Source organism: Leishmania panamensis (genome assembly GCF_000755165.1).
Source record: "Leishmania panamensis strain MHOM/PA/94/PSC-1 chromosome 35 sequence".
Lineage (NCBI taxonomy): Eukaryota > Euglenozoa > Kinetoplastea > Trypanosomatida > Trypanosomatidae > Leishmania > Leishmania panamensis.
The window spans coordinates 183,574-200,246 of NC_025882.1; the positions used below are offsets into that span (position 1 = coordinate 183,574).

The following is a 16,673-nucleotide window of genomic DNA, read 5'->3' on the forward strand; positions in this document are numbered from 1 at the left end:
CTCTGCTTAGTTTGCCTTTGAGTATTTTTGCTTCTCGTTCGTGGGTGAAAGCTGAGACTTCCTTTTTTTTTGTGCGTACTTGTGAGCGCTCTCGCCTGCGGTGGGGATGCTCATCGCAACCAGGCAGACAAGGGAGCAGGGAAAAGAAGGGTCAGCTAAGGGAACTGCAGCACATCCCACCCAGCCTTACAAACATGTGTGCATGCATCCATGATTCTCTTGACCCTAATGAACTGAAGAAAGAACTGAGCGTCTTCTTTTGCTTTTTTTTTTGTGTGTGCTCTGTCTCCTTTGACACCCACACACTCACAGACCCCCCCCAAAGTGCTCGGTCTTTGGTCGTTGTGAGTGTGCACGTGTTGCAAAAGAAAAGTCGACTGGAGCTCGGAGGTTTATGTCCATAAATGCCACCCTCTCCCGTCATTACTTTGCTTTCTTTTTCTCGCCATGTTTTTTTTTCCCTTCGTCTCCTCCCCACTTCAAAACACTTCAACTGTCTCTGTCTTTCTACGTCTATCAGAGATCGTCATGGCTCTGAACCTTCCGTTCGGCCTTTTCTCTGTTTTCTCTTTCCAATCTCTCTAACTCTACACCGTTCCCTCTCATCACGCGCTCCGGATACTTGCATGCGCTCTTGATTTCAGCTGCTCCCTTCCTCGCCCTTTTCCTTCCCAACTCGCTTGATGATGTGTTCTTTATTTTTTTTTTGGTGTGAGACTTTCTCTTTTCGGCATTAGGCAGCTCTAGTTTGACGTGCACTTGCGAGTTTAACAAAGGACGTGTGCGGGCTGGTCCCCACTTCTCCCCTGCAGACATTTTATCAGCCTGCCACATCCCTCTTGTGCCCGTTGGTCACATGTATGCATCTTTCTATTTTGCGCTCGAAGAGAATGAGAATCCACACACTCCGCACTGCGTGCACCTGTGTCACCGTTGCATGTTCTTGTTCTTCAGAGTTCTCTTTCCATTTTCAAGTTGATTCTTGTGGTCCTTGATGATGCCGGACACCTCACTGTGATATTGGGGTCCGGTGCCCGCTCTGTGGGGGAGCCAAGAGCCCGCAGCCGCGCCAAGAGGCTGGGTGCGGGCTCTTGGTGTCGGCGGAGAGGCCTAGGGTGGGCCTGTGCCCACGAGACTTGCGGTCGTGATGACGCGTGCAGCGACTCACCGCGCCCTGTGTCGGCGATGCAGCAGGTGTGCGCGCGCTACAAGCCCGTCGCGTGCGCCTCTCGTTCCCGCGTGCCTGTGGGCATTGCGAATGGTGGAGGCGTGGCAGTGTCGACAGGCTTGCAGCGTCGGGCATGCGAGAGGGACTGGCGCCAGCGGCGGCAGGCGTCTCACACCGGAAGAGCACGGGTGTTTGTGCTTACGAGACGACAGGGGGCGCCCCTCGCCCAGCTGCCGGCCCTGCGTTGTGTCCGGCATGGCACGCGAGCCTCGCGGACCGCTCGACGCTCGAGGCGAACCGTGTATCACGCAATGCAGGTGCGTGCGCCCTTGGTGCTGCGTGGGCTCGCCTGTCGGGTGCCGATGGCTGCCCCCCTCCCTCCCTCTGTGCCCCCTCCGAAGGACATGCCGCCGGCTCTTCGTGCGCCGGCGCGGTGCACCGGCGGGGATGGCCGAGGAGGGCAGCGGGGCCCCGCGCCGATCAGCCCCGCCCCGTGCGTGTGCCACCTGTGCGGCGTCTCCTCCGCGCGACCGGGTGGGCCGATGAGGCACCGATGCCGGCTGCATGACGAGGCGGCCCCGGCTTACAGCACCGAGTCCGCCAGGCCCCCATGTGTGGAGAGCCTCCAGGCCGCGTAATGGCATGCCGGCCGGGTGCCGGGTGTGGGGGAGCCCTGACCTGAGGCTGGGCCGATCCGACGGCAGAGAGACGCTTTGTCCTGGGCGAGGAGGGCTCAGCGGCATTGTTGCCGGGGTGGAGGAGTGGCGGCTGCAGGCGCCTGTTCGCTCCCTCGCTCGTGGTGAGATGTACACGTGAGAAAAGTAAGGAGTTTTTGCGCACTGAGCATGTGTACGTGTATGCCGCAGGGTCGAGACCTAGACGAAGTAATGCATGTTTGCATGGAATGGTGACTAGCAATGTGTGAGCTGCCTCTTATCTTCGAGCTTTGGTATGTGTGGTGATAATGATGCTGACGGGAGTACGTAGCTCGTCCTGAGTACCCTCTCCTGGGTTGCTCTTGCTGTGTCGTGAGATCATCACACGGTAAGAAATCTCGGCATTATTCGTGTTTGCCACCTTTCTCTCTTTTACTTCACTTTGTCGCTGCTTGATCCTCCTCCCCCTCTGGCTATGTTCTTTGCTCTGTTTCGAATAATCTCTGTGGCAACGTCTGCAGTGCCGCATCGGATTGTTCAGCTCACCACATCACTTCCGTTTTTTAGTCCATGTGACTCCGTCCCAGGCACCGTGTGTAATTTACTCAGCTTCATATATATCTTCGTTATCCATTCCTTGCGCCGTGCGCGCAGAGGGACCAGCAGTGCTGAGCGTCACAGTCGAGTTGTGTGGAGCGTAAGGGTCGCCACAGCGTAGCTAATACACCGATACAGGTAGACCTTCATCTGTGCACATACCGTCACCCGTGACAATACTGAAGTAGGTCACACTCGTTGGGGCTGCTTCTCGAAGCTCCATTGGCTTACGTTTTCCGCTTTGCGGCCAACCTTACGTGTGTGCCTGCTGCTTAGCAACACTACCCCCTCCCCTCCCCTTCCTCTTCACTCGGCGTCTCCACGGCACTCCTACCTTCTGCCATGGGCGATACGGCGTCTGCAGTGTCTCCGATAGTTCTCTCGGTTCTCTTTCTTTTATGGGGCACCGTGCAGACGTTGAGCTTGAAATGGGCCGACACCATTCACGCGCCGGATGGTTTTACGGGCCCGACGGGTGGCTACGGTGGCTCTCACGCCGTGCCTTTTCGGCTGCACTACTCCTTCGCCCACCCGTTCACGCAAGCCTTCTTCATGTTCTGCTCAGAAGCGTTCTGCCTCGTTATCTTTGTTTGCCTTCTGGTGTATAAGAAGTCTGTGGTGCCCCGCCTGCACGACAAGAAGAGGGGTGGTTGTGCCCACCCAGGCGAACTGGTGGAGGGCAAAGACTACGTACTACCGCGCAATCCGTTTCTCTGGTTGTTACCGCCTGGCGCCGATGTTTTGGCGAGCATCGTACAGAACGTTGGCATGACGCTCACGCACGCTTCTGTGTACCAGATGCTGCGCGGTTCCACCGTGGTGTGGATCGCCGTCATCTCGTACTTCTGGTTAGACTACCGCTTCACGAAGGTGGAGCTGTGGGGGATGGGTTTCGTCGTGCTGGGTCTCCTCTTGGTAGGGGTTAGCAACCTTCTGGAACGCGGTACCAGCTTTTTGAGCCCCTCGGAAGAGCGGCATAATAATCAAGCGCTGGGCAACCTCCTCATCCTCGTGGCGCAGATTCTGCACGCCTTCCAAGGCGTGTGTGAGGAGCGACTGGTCCGCCTCTACAAGGTTCCACCGCTGCAGCTGGTGGGTACGGAGGGCATCTACGGTGCCGGCATGACGCTCAGTCTACTGGCCTTCTTGCAGCTGGTGCCAATGGCCCCCTGGGGCCACAACTTGGTGGCCGTCGAGGAGTTCCAGGCTGCCAGAGGACCTAGCGCTATATACACCAACGTTACATGGGTGAAGAAGCTGCAGCCGACGCTGAAGGTGCCGTACGATGATGTCGTCCTCGCATTTGCGCAGATTCGAAAGTCGTGGATGTGCAAGTTGTCTGTCTCCGCCTATGTCCTTTCCAGCTTCTTCTTCAACGCCTGCCACATGAGCGTTCTGAAGTACGTCTCTGCGACGGCCACTGTTATGCTTGGCTCCCTCCGAATCGTGACGGTGTGGCTGATGTGCCTTCTCATCCCATCCATCTTCGAGGAGCACTTCAACGTGGTGCAGTTCATTGGGTTTGTGCATCTTGTGCTCGGCAACATACTGTTTCACCGAGTCGCGATCACGCAATTTGATACCATTCTGCCTGCATGCGTGATTGATTTCTGTCCGATGCTTTTCCGGGATGCCATGAAGGACCGGGTGGAGGTGGTCGAAATGGAGAACCGGAGGGAGGACACACTGGCGGAGCCTCTGATGGGGGAGGTGAGGCCCAAAGCTGACTAGGCAGTAGAATAAGAAGCGCGAGCTGTAGGTGCGTGAAGTGCTTGAGACACCTGTTACTCAAGGGCCAAAGAGGCGTCTTTACTTTTATATTGGCTGCGCTTTCTGAAAGGCAGAAGGGAAAAGGGTGTGAGTCGCGAGGCCCATTCACTTGCTCCAGCATGCTAGAAACGGCGACTTTGCGTAAAAGCAAAGCGGTTCTCAGTTACGCCAGGTGGTGTAACGCCATGCTCACTTGTCCACTTACAAAACCCCCGTGCTGTACTGGCCGTAGGCGTTACTCTTTTTGTTTGATGTTTTCGTGCACGAGAACAGCTCTGTAGGGGGCGATATAAACGTGATTCTCCCTCGTAGCATTGACCCAGAAGACACGCTTATATGCAAGAGAGGGTCATACTTACTGCCCTGATCCCCGTTACTTAACAGACTATTCCAGGCCACGCAGCCGTCTTGTCCCGGTATCGCAGGCGTCTGTGTATGGGCTTCAGCATTTTTTCGTCTAGTTCTGGTGTTTGTCGGTGTTTTGTATGCCCTTGCATCGTTCTGAAGGAACAAACAGGAGCTACTCAGTGCGGTGTAGTCTGCCCCCCCTCTCCCGCTTCTTGTGCTTTGTCTCTGTGGGTGTTTTGTGGCGCTCTGTCTGTCCTTTTACTGCTCTCTTCTCTTCTGTCCCTCTCTTTTTCACTTTTCCTCTCTCCGTGCACACTCGAAGGTCTGAGAGGACTCTGTTGTTCTTTGATGCGTGGGCTGGTGGGCACATGCTGCTCGACTTCTCTCCGGTGCTTCTTTTCTTTCTGCGTGCGTTTGCCCATCCGTCGTCGTGCAAGGGTGAGTCCTGCTACCCTCCCCCCTCCATCCGTCCACTGCGACTCTTGTCTGCACTTTTTTCCCCCAACACCGCTTTTACCTTTTCTATTTTCTCTCGCCTCTACGCACTATCTGGTTTCCCTCTCTCGTGCTCGTAAACGGTAGTATGCTGCTTGGGGGGGGGCTTTACACTCGCGCGTGGATGTGAGTGGGATGCAAAGGAACGTCAGCGTTCTTCTCCTCTCGTGTATGGTTTTATCATGTCGCTCGCGACGAAATAGGCAGTACGCATGCTGCACAGATGACAACTTCTTCCTTCCAAGTACCCTCCTCTCCCCCATCGCGCATTGCTACCCTTTCCTCTTCGTGTAGAGCTCTTTCAAAGATGAGCACAGTGCCATGTGTGTGTATGTTAATGTCGATAATTGTATGCTGGCAACCGCAGAATGGTGAAGGCAACATCGTCTGATCACGTCAGAAAAAAAAGAAAGAACAGCTGAGCGGCAAGATCAATAGTCGGAGCCGCTCTTCCTCTCCTTTTCTAGGGGCGAGTGCCATACCTGCCATGGCGTGTGGTTTCTTACAATCCGCTTAAGCTCAGTGAGATGAGGAGATTGTGGAAGGTGGTCTCTGCTGTTACGACTGTGTCTGTGAACCAAGCGTGCGTGCACGCAGTCTCTCTAGTCTGTTTCTCCATGCGTTCTTCCAGTACTACAGTTCTCGTGCAGCGTGACATGGTCTACACTCCTTCGCTCTTTCTTTCTCCTCCTCCTGAGACCCCTTTTTACCGTTTCGCTCACCGTCATTTCTTACGTGAAAGCAACCAAGACGACAGCTCGTGTGCAGCACTGCTGGCGGTCTTAGGCGCACAGCTGCTACACTTGCCCGTCACTGCTCGGCAAACGCGGAGCAGGAGACACCTGCGCCGTCTGCCCTTTCTCCGTCCTTGTTGAATAGAAACTCTTCCCCTTAGTGGCGACTTCACCGTGCTCGGTGCTCATATTTCCCCTTCTCCTTCACCTTGCTGATGATGCTCATCTGGGCTTTCGTTAGATTCTAGATTGCCTCTTCTGTGTATTTTCTCGCCCTCCTCCCCATTCTGCTCACTGCGCCATCTCGCTTTCCTTTTTGTTTCGCTTGGCTCTCCCTGGCGTGGTGCCTGAAGTGCTGCTGTTCTCCTCTGAAGAGCTCCCGATCGACTACCTGGTACTGTGTGTGTGTGTGTGCGTGTGCGTGCGTGCGTGCGAGTACGTGTCTGCACCGCGATCTTTGAAAACAACAACGAAAGAGGAACGAAAAAGAAACACCAGCGCTAATATGCAAGGCCTGGAACCCCCCCTCCCCCCAAGTCGATAGAGCCAAGAGTTCCCTCTGCACGCAACGGACTAGCATTTTCGGTACTTCAATCTGCCAAGATGTTTGCCGACGTGGTAGCGGCAACCTCTCTACCCGTGGACGGCCACAGCAGCAACTTTGGAGCTTCCCCGGTTTCACGACCCTTTTCTCCGCGCCGCACTCCAGCGTCTTCCTCCGCTGGAAGCGGCGCTGAGGTGGGTTCCTTACCACGCATGTCGTGCTTCGTACCATCTGTGGACACCTCGTACTCGTCTCCTCACACAGGTGATCGAGTGCAACGACTTCGCTCGCTCGAGTTTCTGAGTCCCTTTAGCCCCTCTGGTGGGTGTGCACCAGCGACAACAGCCATAGTCAGCCCATCCAGTGGCGGTTCAACAGTGAACAACCCGTCACTCGAGCGTGCCAGCGAATCGCTGCCGAGGAGACCACCAGGAGGCACGCTGGGGAGCCATCTAGAGTGCCACATCCCCACGTCAGGCTCTTCTTCTCCTTCCCATCACGGCGATAGTGCGCACTCGCCGCCGTGGAGTGCGCTTACGCTGCCGCGCTACGACCACGAGCAGAGGACGCGAGGCGTTGTATCTTCCACCTCACCTCTCGAAGTCGCCGCTCGTCCCACTGAAGGTGCCGCGCGTCCAGGGCTGGACAGTGCGGAGACTAGCACTTTTGCTGCGGACTTCGCCGTAATGCGCAGTGGCACTCGCGAGGGCCTACAGCAAGGTTCTCAATCGTCTTCTGTATTGCCGTCATTATCTCCAACCTCCACACCGTGTGTGCCATCACCGGAGCAGCCCTCAGCAGGTGTAGAGGCGGTCAAGTATGCACTGGCGCCCCAGGGACTAGCCAGTCCGCTGCAGTTTAGTATCTTTTACACGGAGGAAGAGCATCGTGTTCGACTCGAGACGCATGAGACGGATGAGCGGCGGTGTCTCTTTCAAGCGCACAAGGCTGTACTCTCGGTTTATCGCATGTGGGCAGCAGAGGATGCCGACGCGGACTATGGCGACGGCGACAGGCTGCTGCTGCCACCTTCACGAAGGGGCGATGACATGTCGACGCGGTTTCTCGAGGACCGCTTCTGCTCGAGTACTTCTAACATGCCGAGTAGGAATGCAGTCGACCCCAAGGCACAGGTCCCCCCTCTCGCCACTGTCACTACCGCCAACGCCGCTGCCGCAGGTTGGGTGCGTTCTTTTTTGAGCTCATCTATCGACAGCGCCCGGGGTCGGCGAAGCGTGGGGGTTGACCAGAAAGGCGACACCACTAGTTGTTTGCTGGTACACCGATCCACGACACCCAGCATCATGTACGCAGACTCTGACGCGGAGGTGCGCCGCGCCTCGCCCGATCACCAGCCTCACCCCCAGACGTCCCACAATTCCTCCCCTGCTGCATCTCGCATGCTGGACTACTCCTCCATGCAGATGCCAGAGACAGTAGCATCGCTCATGTATACCTCAAGCGAACCACCGTCATTGGTGTACCAAGCGAAGTTGTTCTCTCCCTGGCGCACCGCCCGCACCGCTCAGCAGGATGCGGCGGCACAGCGTGCGGAAGGGAAGGCGGACGTGCACATGGAGCCCAGTGCTACCCAGAACTATAGTCTCAGTCGACCTCAAAGAGATTCAAGGACGTCTCTAGTGCCGCACCTGGTGAGCACGTTACCCGCTGCAGCTCACCGCGCATCTACCGCTGCCTCTCTCTATGCGTCATCCGAAGCACTGTGGCGGCGAAGTGTGCTCGAGTCGCGATTGCCGGCGAAGACTGCGGTCCCTTGCACAGATCTGTTGCGAGGCGCCGCGCTGCCCGCCGCACGCATTAGCGCTGCCACGCAAGACCCGTCACAATCGCTTCGTGCCGTCTCGCCCCCTGGCGTAGGGAGCTTCTCAAGCCACTCCTCAGCTCAGACGGAGGGACGTGATGCATCTCACGCCACGTCGAGCCGTGTGTGGAATGCCAGCGTGAATCGCGTTTCAACCTCAGCTGCGAGTCACCACATCAACCCCACTACCGATGACTCAAGGGAGAGTCGCGTTGCGAGAGACGTTAGTCGCTACACAACCAGCGAAGCCTTTCGACTTCGCCACCTTGCTGCATTGTCCAGCACCAGTAGCGGTGGCGTTCTGCGCAGCCCGCGTGACGGCATCGCTACGAAGCAGAAGACACTACAAGCGGCGCAGCGCCCGGAGGACTACCACCGCGAGCGGCTCAGCAGCTACGTTCAGTACAAGCGGTTCTTTGACGCTGTTTACGGCGAGCAAAGTTCCTCACCCCTGTCTGTGCGTGAACCTGATGCGCGGCAGAGCACTGCGGAGCAGGCTAGTGCGGTGTCCCCACGATCTATGCAGAGACTCTCATCTACGTCTGTTAACGTCGGCCACAGGGATAAAGGTGCGAGTTCGTGGGCGCGACGATTGCCGGCGGCCTCCTGTTCATACCAACGAGTGCGGTCGCCTAAGCTCATCGCTCGTTGCGACGTTCAGCAACCTTTGCCACGCGCACTGACGCCCCTATCCGATGCGCTTACCACATTTTCTGCGTGGGCGCCCAAACCTGCTGGGTGGCTTACGGGTGGTCCGGCGCTATCAACGGCATTGGCTGATGACACCTTCTTCACTGGACGTCTCACTCGCCTCCTTACGCTGGAGAAGCTATGCCGCGCCGAGCTGCAGCGGCGCTGCATGGAGGACCAAAGTGTGTTGCTGCACCACTTCATTGTAGAAGGCACGGCAGCCCTGCAGCGGAGCCGCCGTGCGATCGTGCCGCTGAACAGACACAGGCAGCGCACCTCGGAGGGCAGAACAGAGGCGTACCGACTGGCGCCCTCATGGACCTTCATTGCAAACAAAGTGAATGAGCTGTGAGTCTCGGTCGCCGCTGACTGGCACTTGTCCTTTTTTCCCTGTGTCCTGCACGCCCCTCGAAGTGTTTTCCCTCTTCTCCCCTCTCTCGGCACTTGAGCTTGTCGATCTTCTGCGGCGGAGTGTGTTAAGGACAAAGATGACGAGGAAGGTGGTGGTGGTGGCGGTGTGGGAAAGGGTGGCAACCCCACTTGGCACAGTATAGCAGTTCTAGAGCTCGCGCGCATCACAGACACACGCATACTTTCCTACATGACTGTAAGTCCTCTCTCTCTCTCTCTCATTCCCCACAAGGGCTTCGAAACAAACAAAAAAGAAGAAGAGACATATGCCCGCTGGAAATCGCTACTGCTACTGCGGAGCGCTGAGCCGGGTTAAGGGTTCGATGGCGCCAGGTGCGCTTTAGATGTCAACAGCCGTGCCATCATGCTCTTTTTTCTCGTACGACTCAGACGTTCGTCGCCTACAGTGCTTTGCAGCGGAAGCGCTTTGCTTCACCGGCCTAAATGCACATTGCGCCACCACCACCACCACCGCTGCCTTCTCTTCGGTGGATGATGCACCAGTCAGGTTGGTGCAAAGTGGAACAGTGAAGGTACTGTGCTGTGCAAGCGTGCAACCGCAGCACGGTGGCCCACCTCTTTGTCTGATTTCGGACTGTCTTGCAACCGTGACTCGACCACTTTTCCATTTCTCTATTCTCTCCCTTTGCTGGCCTATTGTGGAAACCACTTTCTGTTCACAACCCTCCTCCCATCCCTTCCACCCCACTGATCACATATGCAGTGTGTCCTCAGCTCCGTTGTTTCCCGCATTGTCTGTTGGGTCGTCCTCTCAGGGAGTTGCGAGCCCCGTTACGGATGCGGCAGTGCTGTCGTTTTTTGTGTGACTCGGGGAGCATCAAGACGGCGTCCTCGAGCGCCACCATCGCATCACTGCGTGAGGCGACACGTCTCGCTAAGTTAGCGGGCTGCTTTGACTCGGCTACTGGGCCGCCGGCGTCTTTGCTGCGTCGCTGCACCGATCCCACGTTGACGGAGAATCGCAATGCCGCCTCCTCTGCCCCTTCCTGGGATGAAATTAAACGTCGTCAACATCAGCTGTTCAATGAGCGGCACTCCACCGCCCAGAACACCATCGCTGTCACGGTGTCGTGTGTGAATGTGGCGCATATCTCCGCGTACGTGCACTCAGTGCAGTGCGGGTACCCTGCCTCTCACACTCCAGGACCGTCTGGGGAAGGCGTGCCTGGCAAGCGCACCATCGCCACTGCAACCTTGACCACTCAATCCTGCGCCGTGTTGCTCCTGTGGGTGTCGATGGGGTCGTCTGAGTTGTTGGCCGTGCGGTGTGCGCTGTCTCCTGGGGCTATGGAAACGTGCTGGCGTGTGACTCCAACCGTGGTGAGCAGTGAAGCCACTAAAGTTGGCGACACGAGCGAGGCTGCCGCGCCGTCTTCAATGTTGTCGGAGTTGGACAAGCTGCGCTGCGTCAAGGCCTGGGCCGAGGAGCTGGTCCTTTATCGATGGGTTGTGGTCAGCGGTCAGCTGCGCATGGAGGACGTGTACGACGGCGATTTGCAAAAGGTCGTGACAGTGCCGGTACTGGAGGTGGCGAGGGACAATTTTAAGGGTAGCGTGCGTGCCCTGCCGAGAGGGTTGTCATAAAAAAGTGCCACTGTTGTCGTGTACGCCTTTTCCTGAAATGCACGGGGCGACGCAGCTTCTTACGCTTTATGTGTTTGCGCCAGTGTCAACCTGTGAGAGTCAGCGGTGTGTCTGTCTTCTTCAGCTAGGCGTGTGCTGCGCCTGAGCAGTCGGAAAGCTCTTTTCTCTTCTTCCTTCCACGGTGTGGCGATCCCGATGCGGCCGTGGACGGTGAGTCCCACTTGGGTCTCTCTTCCAACAGTCACCCGCTTGCGGCTCGTTTCCTGTGCCTCCCCCCTCCAAAGAAAGTGATACCTGCAGGCCCATATGGGTGTCCTTGCTGAGAATTTTTTATCTCTCCGGTACCCATGCCATACCCCTTCCTGTCTGCACGCTCTTCTCTTTTGTGTAGCGTACCCCCCTCCATTCTCTCCATCCTTTGGTTTCCCCATTGCCTCGCCGGCTTTTCCTCTTCCACACTCTTTCTCAACCCAGTCTTGACGTTGCTTGAGCGACTTCATCGCAGCATTCTTCTCCCTTGCACACCTGCCGTGTCGTGCGTTAGCTCCAATTCGCTTGCGGAGCCCCTCTGCTGGTTCGTTGCTGTGAAAGGTAAAGAAGCGACTCAAGGCAGCATCATGTATCGCCGCCTTTGCTCAGTTGCAGTGGCGCCGCTGATGGCGACCACGGTGCATCCGTTGTCCTCGGCGGTGCAGTGTCAGTCAGTTACAAGCACGCGCGCCGGTGTCTCATGTCTCTCGATACGCGCGTGCAGTAGCACTAGCGGCACCTCATTAGGCAATATCTCTTCCACAAAGGGCGCCAGCTTCAGCGCGGGTCGACCCGGTCAACGCGCGCCGTCGATTAACTGCGTGACACTCGTTGGCGTAGTGCATGACATCCAAACCGGCTACGTCTTCGAGGACGCTGTCACCCAATTCACGCTCACCACAACAAGCCTGGACACGGCGAACCAGGGCGAAGAGTGTGTGGTGGAGAAGGATCATCACACGGTGCGCTGCTTTGGCGATGTCTTTTCCCGAGAGGTCCGCTCCAAGCTGAACGAGGGCAACGTAGTCTGCGTGAATGGTCGTCTTCGCTTGAACCCGCAGGTGGAGCCGTCGTGTAACAGGTACTACTACTTCCCCTACATCCAAGTACAACCGCCACATGGGCAGGTGAGCGTTGTGTACGGTGACCGTCGGTCCCCTCCGTCACCGGTGAACACAGTAACCGGTGAACTAGACAATAGCAGCGACAGCGCCACAAGCGGCGCAGCACCGGACGAGAATGGCAATGCTACTGCGAAGACACAGAAGACACCGTAAGGAGTGCCAGATCTCAAAAAGGGCACTGACTCTCCTTTCTTCCTCAGCGCCCCTCCTCCTCCTCCTCTTTTCCCCTTATCGAGCCACTTACGGGCGGCGGCGTGGGGGAGGCAGGATCGAGTGCTGGCGGATCAGTTGTGACGGCAACTGCTCTTCCTTTCCCTGAGGCGTGCGCGTGCCTTTGCTGTGCAGGCGGCGCTGTTGCCTGTTGATGTGTTTTCCTTTGCCGTGTTGACGTGCGGACGGTGTGTGTGTGTGTGCGCAGGTCTTCTGAATTTGGTTCGCAGGCGCTGACTGGCACTAGGACTTAGATGGTGGTAGTGAGCAAGAGAGTTCTCTCCTTCTCGCGCTTGCTTTGGTGTGGCGGACATCGTTCGCCTTCCTCTCCCCTTCACATACGCAGAAACGCGAACACAGACATGCGGTGCGATGCCACCGAGCTGGATAAACCCCCGGGGGCGCCTCCTTGTGCGTCGGTGTATTTACAGTACAATAACACTCAACTCATTTGCACAAAAAAAAAACTCTTCCTCTTTCCACCCATTTCCGACCGAATCAAGTGGCTTCTCGTCCTCTCACACTCCGTACTGCACCCCCCTGCTTCGCTTCGTGGAGGTCCTCGCTCTCTTCCGGGATCACCCGTTGGATTGCCCTTTTCTCTCTTTATTTTCCGATCTCTGTGCAACCTGTACACCTGGTGGGAGGGGGAAGAGGCGCACAGGCAGGATCGGCCCATCACCTGCGCAACGGGCCACTCTGCACGCAACACCATGTGTGTGCGTGTGTGTTTGCGGAAGACGGCCACCACGCTGGGGCCGCTGCTTCTGCCGCCTTTTTACACATTTCTCACCCTACCCAATCTCTCCCATTCCACATCTCTTTCCCTTCTCTCATGCCTGGCAAACACACACCCACGTGTGTATGTGCGCCTCCCCTACTTTGGTTACTGTGCGCCCCTTGTTGCCCCCCCCTCTCTCTCTTCTCCCTTTTTTTTGGTGTGCGTTTTGCGCTCATGGTTTTGTACATGCGCTACGCCAGTGTTTTCAAACTGGAGTCCACTCGGTTCCCCTACCGCCTCGCTCTTCACCTCTTTCTTGATTTACCCCCCCCCCTCTGTCACGCATATTACTTCCCCACATCTCTCTTCTCCCCGCTACTGCTGTTCAAGGCGTATCGGTGTTCCTCCAGTTTCAGTCGTGCCCGCTTCTGGCAGCAGACAGACACACGCTCAGGCACGACCAGTACAATGCCTTGCGCGAATAGGAAGACGTGCCTTTGAAATACACAAAAAAAAAAGGAAAGCCCACACTTATACACAGCAGACGTGCGGAGACATCTGCACTACAGACCTCACCTTGGTATTGTGGTCTCCACCTTTCCGCTGCACTACTGTCCCACTGTGTGGCTCTATCCTTGTGTTCTGGTTTTACCCAAACCTATTCCTGCAGCACCATCTGCGCTGTTGATGTACTGCCTCAAGCCGTGGCTTCCGCAGAACCGTATTCCTCGCCTCTCGCTCGTGTGCTTCATTTTCGAGAACACACAATAAAGGCCCTCCCTTCTCTCGTCTTCGTTTCTTTTTTACTTTTTTTTTCCTTTTTTTTTAACAAGGGCCACGGTGCAGGTGCTCTTCTCTCGGACGCGCAGCCTTCACTCCCCCTTTTTCCTCGCTATCCCCGGAGCTGTCTCAGTTCATTTCTCTCGCGCTCTGTGTACGTCTGTCTCTCTTCTCCTGTAACGCAATACTGCTATGAGACACCTTTTTCCCTTCCCTTCCATTCTCCATGCTGTGTTGAGCTGCTTCTCTTCTTCACCCGTCCTTCGTCATCGATGCGCACCGCCCTGACCTTGCCTGAGTAGTTGACACCTTTTGTTCTTATCCTCCTGCGTGTTCGTTCTTGGTCTCGTGCTTTCTTTCCTGTTGAGCTCTCGACATCCACCTCTTTTCCCCCTCCTCCTCCTTCTTCTTCCCTGTAACACGGCAGTCTCGTGTGGTATCTGTATGCCCCCACCACAACGCAAATACCTAGGCACACGCGAATACTAGACAAGGGGATTACAACAAGAGTAACGGGGACAACCAAAGCGTCCGCTGCTGCTGCTGCTGGTGTGTGTGCCCTGCGTTCCGTTGACGCTCTCGTTTTGGTTGTATACTCGTCGTTTTTCACCTGGTGTTTTCCTTTGTTTGTTTGTTTGTTTTTCCAATTGCCTCGGCATCTGCGCTGAGGACGCTTCGCCTCCGCTTTTCTTTGCAAGGCCCGTCATGGGCGCAGACAAGATCCTCTCTGAGAAGCTCGTTCTGGAGAAGACGAAGGTAAAATCATTGGGCGATGTGCAGCGGCTCGACCTGTGGGGCGAGGGACTCACCGACATCTCCCTCGTGGCGAAGCTTCCCCGGCTCCAGGTGCTTGCCCTTGCATCGAACAACGTGTCCTCGCTGAAGGCGTTCCAAGGCTGTAGCATGCTACAGGAGTTGTACCTACGCAAGAACACAGTGGCGGATCTCCGCGAGGTGTCGGCCTTGCGGGTGCTGCCAACGCTTAGCGTGCTGTGGCTCCGTGACAATCCATGTGCGCAACATCCGTACTACCGCGAGTTCGTCTTGTATTGTTGTCCAAGACTGCGACAGTTGGATGGGGTCGAGGTCACCGAAGAGGAACGCAAGGCAGCGGAAAAGCGCATGACAGCCAAGGCAGTGGACGAAATTCTCGCCAGCACCGCATCCCCCGAAGCAGCCTCGTCTCTCCAACCCAAGAGGGCCTCTGGAAGTGGCAGTGTTAGTCCTTCCAAAACGACAGACGCCACCCCATCGAGCGTATCGGGCGGTAACTCTGACTGCATTGCTACGATTGAAGAGCGGACTGCCAGTGGTAAAGCGGTCCTGTTCACCACCGTTTCCGCCCAGCGCGCGATGCTGCTTTCCATTGTGTCTCTGCTGTCGGAGTTGACTGTGGAGTCGCTGGAGTTGCTGCAGCGCGAGGTGCAGGAGCGCATCGAGAAGCAGAGGGAGAAGCTTACCAAGTACTCACAGGAGAACTCGCAGTAGCGTGCGTGGTGGTAAACGGAGAGTTTCCCCATGTCCCGACCCAGCCTTTTCGCCTCATCACTCCTTCCTTTTCCCTACTTCCTCATACGCTCGTGTATCTCTTTCTCTCCCTCTCTTCCCCCTCTTACGCGCGCTATGGTGTATCGCCCGTGCACAGGTAGTACGCACGGATTTCTGTTCTCCTTTGCTTCCCCCCTTTTCTGGCTGTGGTCAGCGGCACACGGCCTTTTTTTGCTTCTCTGTGTGACCATAATCGACCACACCACAGGAGGTGTACTTTTTTTTTGTCGGTGTAGAACGGAGCTTCTCCGTAATCCTGTTGTTTTGTGATTGTTGAACCTGAACATGTTCCCTCTGAGGGGAGTAAACCACTGTGCTTGGTATCCAGGGCCAGGTGCCACCGCTCTGTGTGGGGCAGCCAGGCAATCCCTCTATCCTTGCCAATACCGCACCACTTCGGGTGGTGACAGGGTCAAAGTGCCTACAACGCAAGGAGGTCAGAGCGATGCATCAGTACTGATATCGGCGGTCAGGTTCTGGACGGTGTGGTGTAAGAGCGACCTGCGGCAGTGAGCATGCTTGCATTATTCATATGGGATGGGCAGAGTGCTAGAGTGACTTGAATGTGTCTCACCCGCTTCCGCACTGCCTACTGGTGTGAAGGGCCTGGACCATCGCGAGGGGTGCACCAGGTGGCGGCCGGCACGATTCCAGCGGCCGTGAGGCATCCTGCGAGACGGGTGGGTGGGGTAGCGTCTGAGACAGCGGCTGCACTCTAATGGCTGAGTCAGCGCACTGCTGTGGCACTTGTCTAGCGCTGCTTTGCACCGGGTGATTGGACCTATGACAGGCCGGAGGAAGAGCGGAGTTTTTCCCATGTTGTACAGAAGACTGAACACGTTGAAAATGGGAAAAAGGGAATCAGGAGCGGCGACGTGTCTGGGAGTGTTTGTATATGTGTGTGTGTGTTGCATTTTTGCTCTCTTTTCCTTCACTTTCTCTTTTCCTCCCATTCTCTTTTTCCGCTGTCGATGGGAGACATCGTGGTAGTGCATCTTCATACAAAAAAGGAGGTGGAAGCACGGCACGCCGACTGAAATAAACAAAGAACTCCACTCTTCGGGCAAGTGGTAGCATTACTCCCATTCAACAAGTGAGACCTCCGCAAAGTCCTCTGCGGAGGACATTCTTCGTACGCATCGCGCAGTTCAACTGTCCCCCTTTTTCGACGCTGAGGAGCAACACTAAGCGATATGCCTGGTCACCACTCTCTACAAACACTGCTCATGAGATGTTCAGCGTGTTTGCTTCTCTCTGTCGAGCGCACTAACTGGCTGCCACATACACATCCATACATGCACTCTTTACCCCTCTTTCATATAACTTCTCTGCTGTGCTATGTTCTTTTCAACCTTTTCTCTTGTGTACTCCCTCTGACTTCACCCCCCCTTCCCTCGCTGCTTCCGCTCACCCCCCCACA

At 56.3% G+C, this 16,673-nt stretch overlaps 5 protein-coding genes across 5 annotated transcripts, besides 2 other annotated features; all 5 read left to right on the forward strand.

The window, feature by feature from the left end:
• Positions 1–989: 989 nt before the first annotated feature.
• Positions 990–1,982: a repeat region.
• A 781-nt stretch (positions 1,983–2,763) lies between these two features.
• On the forward strand, positions 2,764–4,152 carry LPMP_350700 (hypothetical protein; the record flags this gene model as incomplete). The annotated part of the gene is made up of 1 exon (XM_010704705.1): positions 2,764–4,152. One exon carries the CDS (start codon positions 2,764–2,766, stop codon positions 4,150–4,152), a length of 1,389 nt encoding a protein of 462 aa, XP_010703007.1.
• A 2,846-nt stretch (positions 4,153–6,998) lies between these two features.
• On the forward strand, positions 6,999–9,176 carry LPMP_350710 (hypothetical protein; the record flags this gene model as incomplete). Its single annotated transcript, XM_010704706.1, has 1 exon — positions 6,999–9,176. The coding sequence occupies one exon, from the start codon at positions 6,999–7,001 to the stop codon at positions 9,174–9,176; it is 2,178 nt and encodes a 725-aa protein (XP_010703008.1).
• Positions 9,177–10,033: 857 nt separating this feature from the next.
• LPMP_350720 (KREPA4, putative) lies at positions 10,034–10,840 on the forward strand (the record flags this gene model as incomplete). Its single annotated transcript, XM_010704707.1, has 1 exon — positions 10,034–10,840. The coding sequence occupies one exon, from the start codon at positions 10,034–10,036 to the stop codon at positions 10,838–10,840; it is 807 nt and encodes a 268-aa protein (XP_010703009.1).
• Positions 10,841–11,457: 617 nt separating this feature from the next.
• Positions 11,458–12,147, forward strand: LPMP_350730 (MP18 RNA editing complex protein, putative; the record flags this gene model as incomplete). The annotated part of the gene is made up of 1 exon (XM_010704708.1): positions 11,458–12,147. One exon carries the CDS (start codon positions 11,458–11,460, stop codon positions 12,145–12,147), a length of 690 nt encoding a protein of 229 aa, XP_010703010.1.
• A 2,263-nt stretch (positions 12,148–14,410) lies between these two features.
• On the forward strand, positions 14,411–15,193 carry LPMP_350740 (hypothetical protein; the record flags this gene model as incomplete). Its single annotated transcript, XM_010704709.1, has 1 exon — positions 14,411–15,193. The coding sequence occupies one exon, from the start codon at positions 14,411–14,413 to the stop codon at positions 15,191–15,193; it is 783 nt and encodes a 260-aa protein (XP_010703011.1).
• Positions 15,194–15,560: 367 nt separating this feature from the next.
• Positions 15,561–16,100: a repeat region.
• Positions 16,101–16,673: the final 573 nt, after the last annotated feature.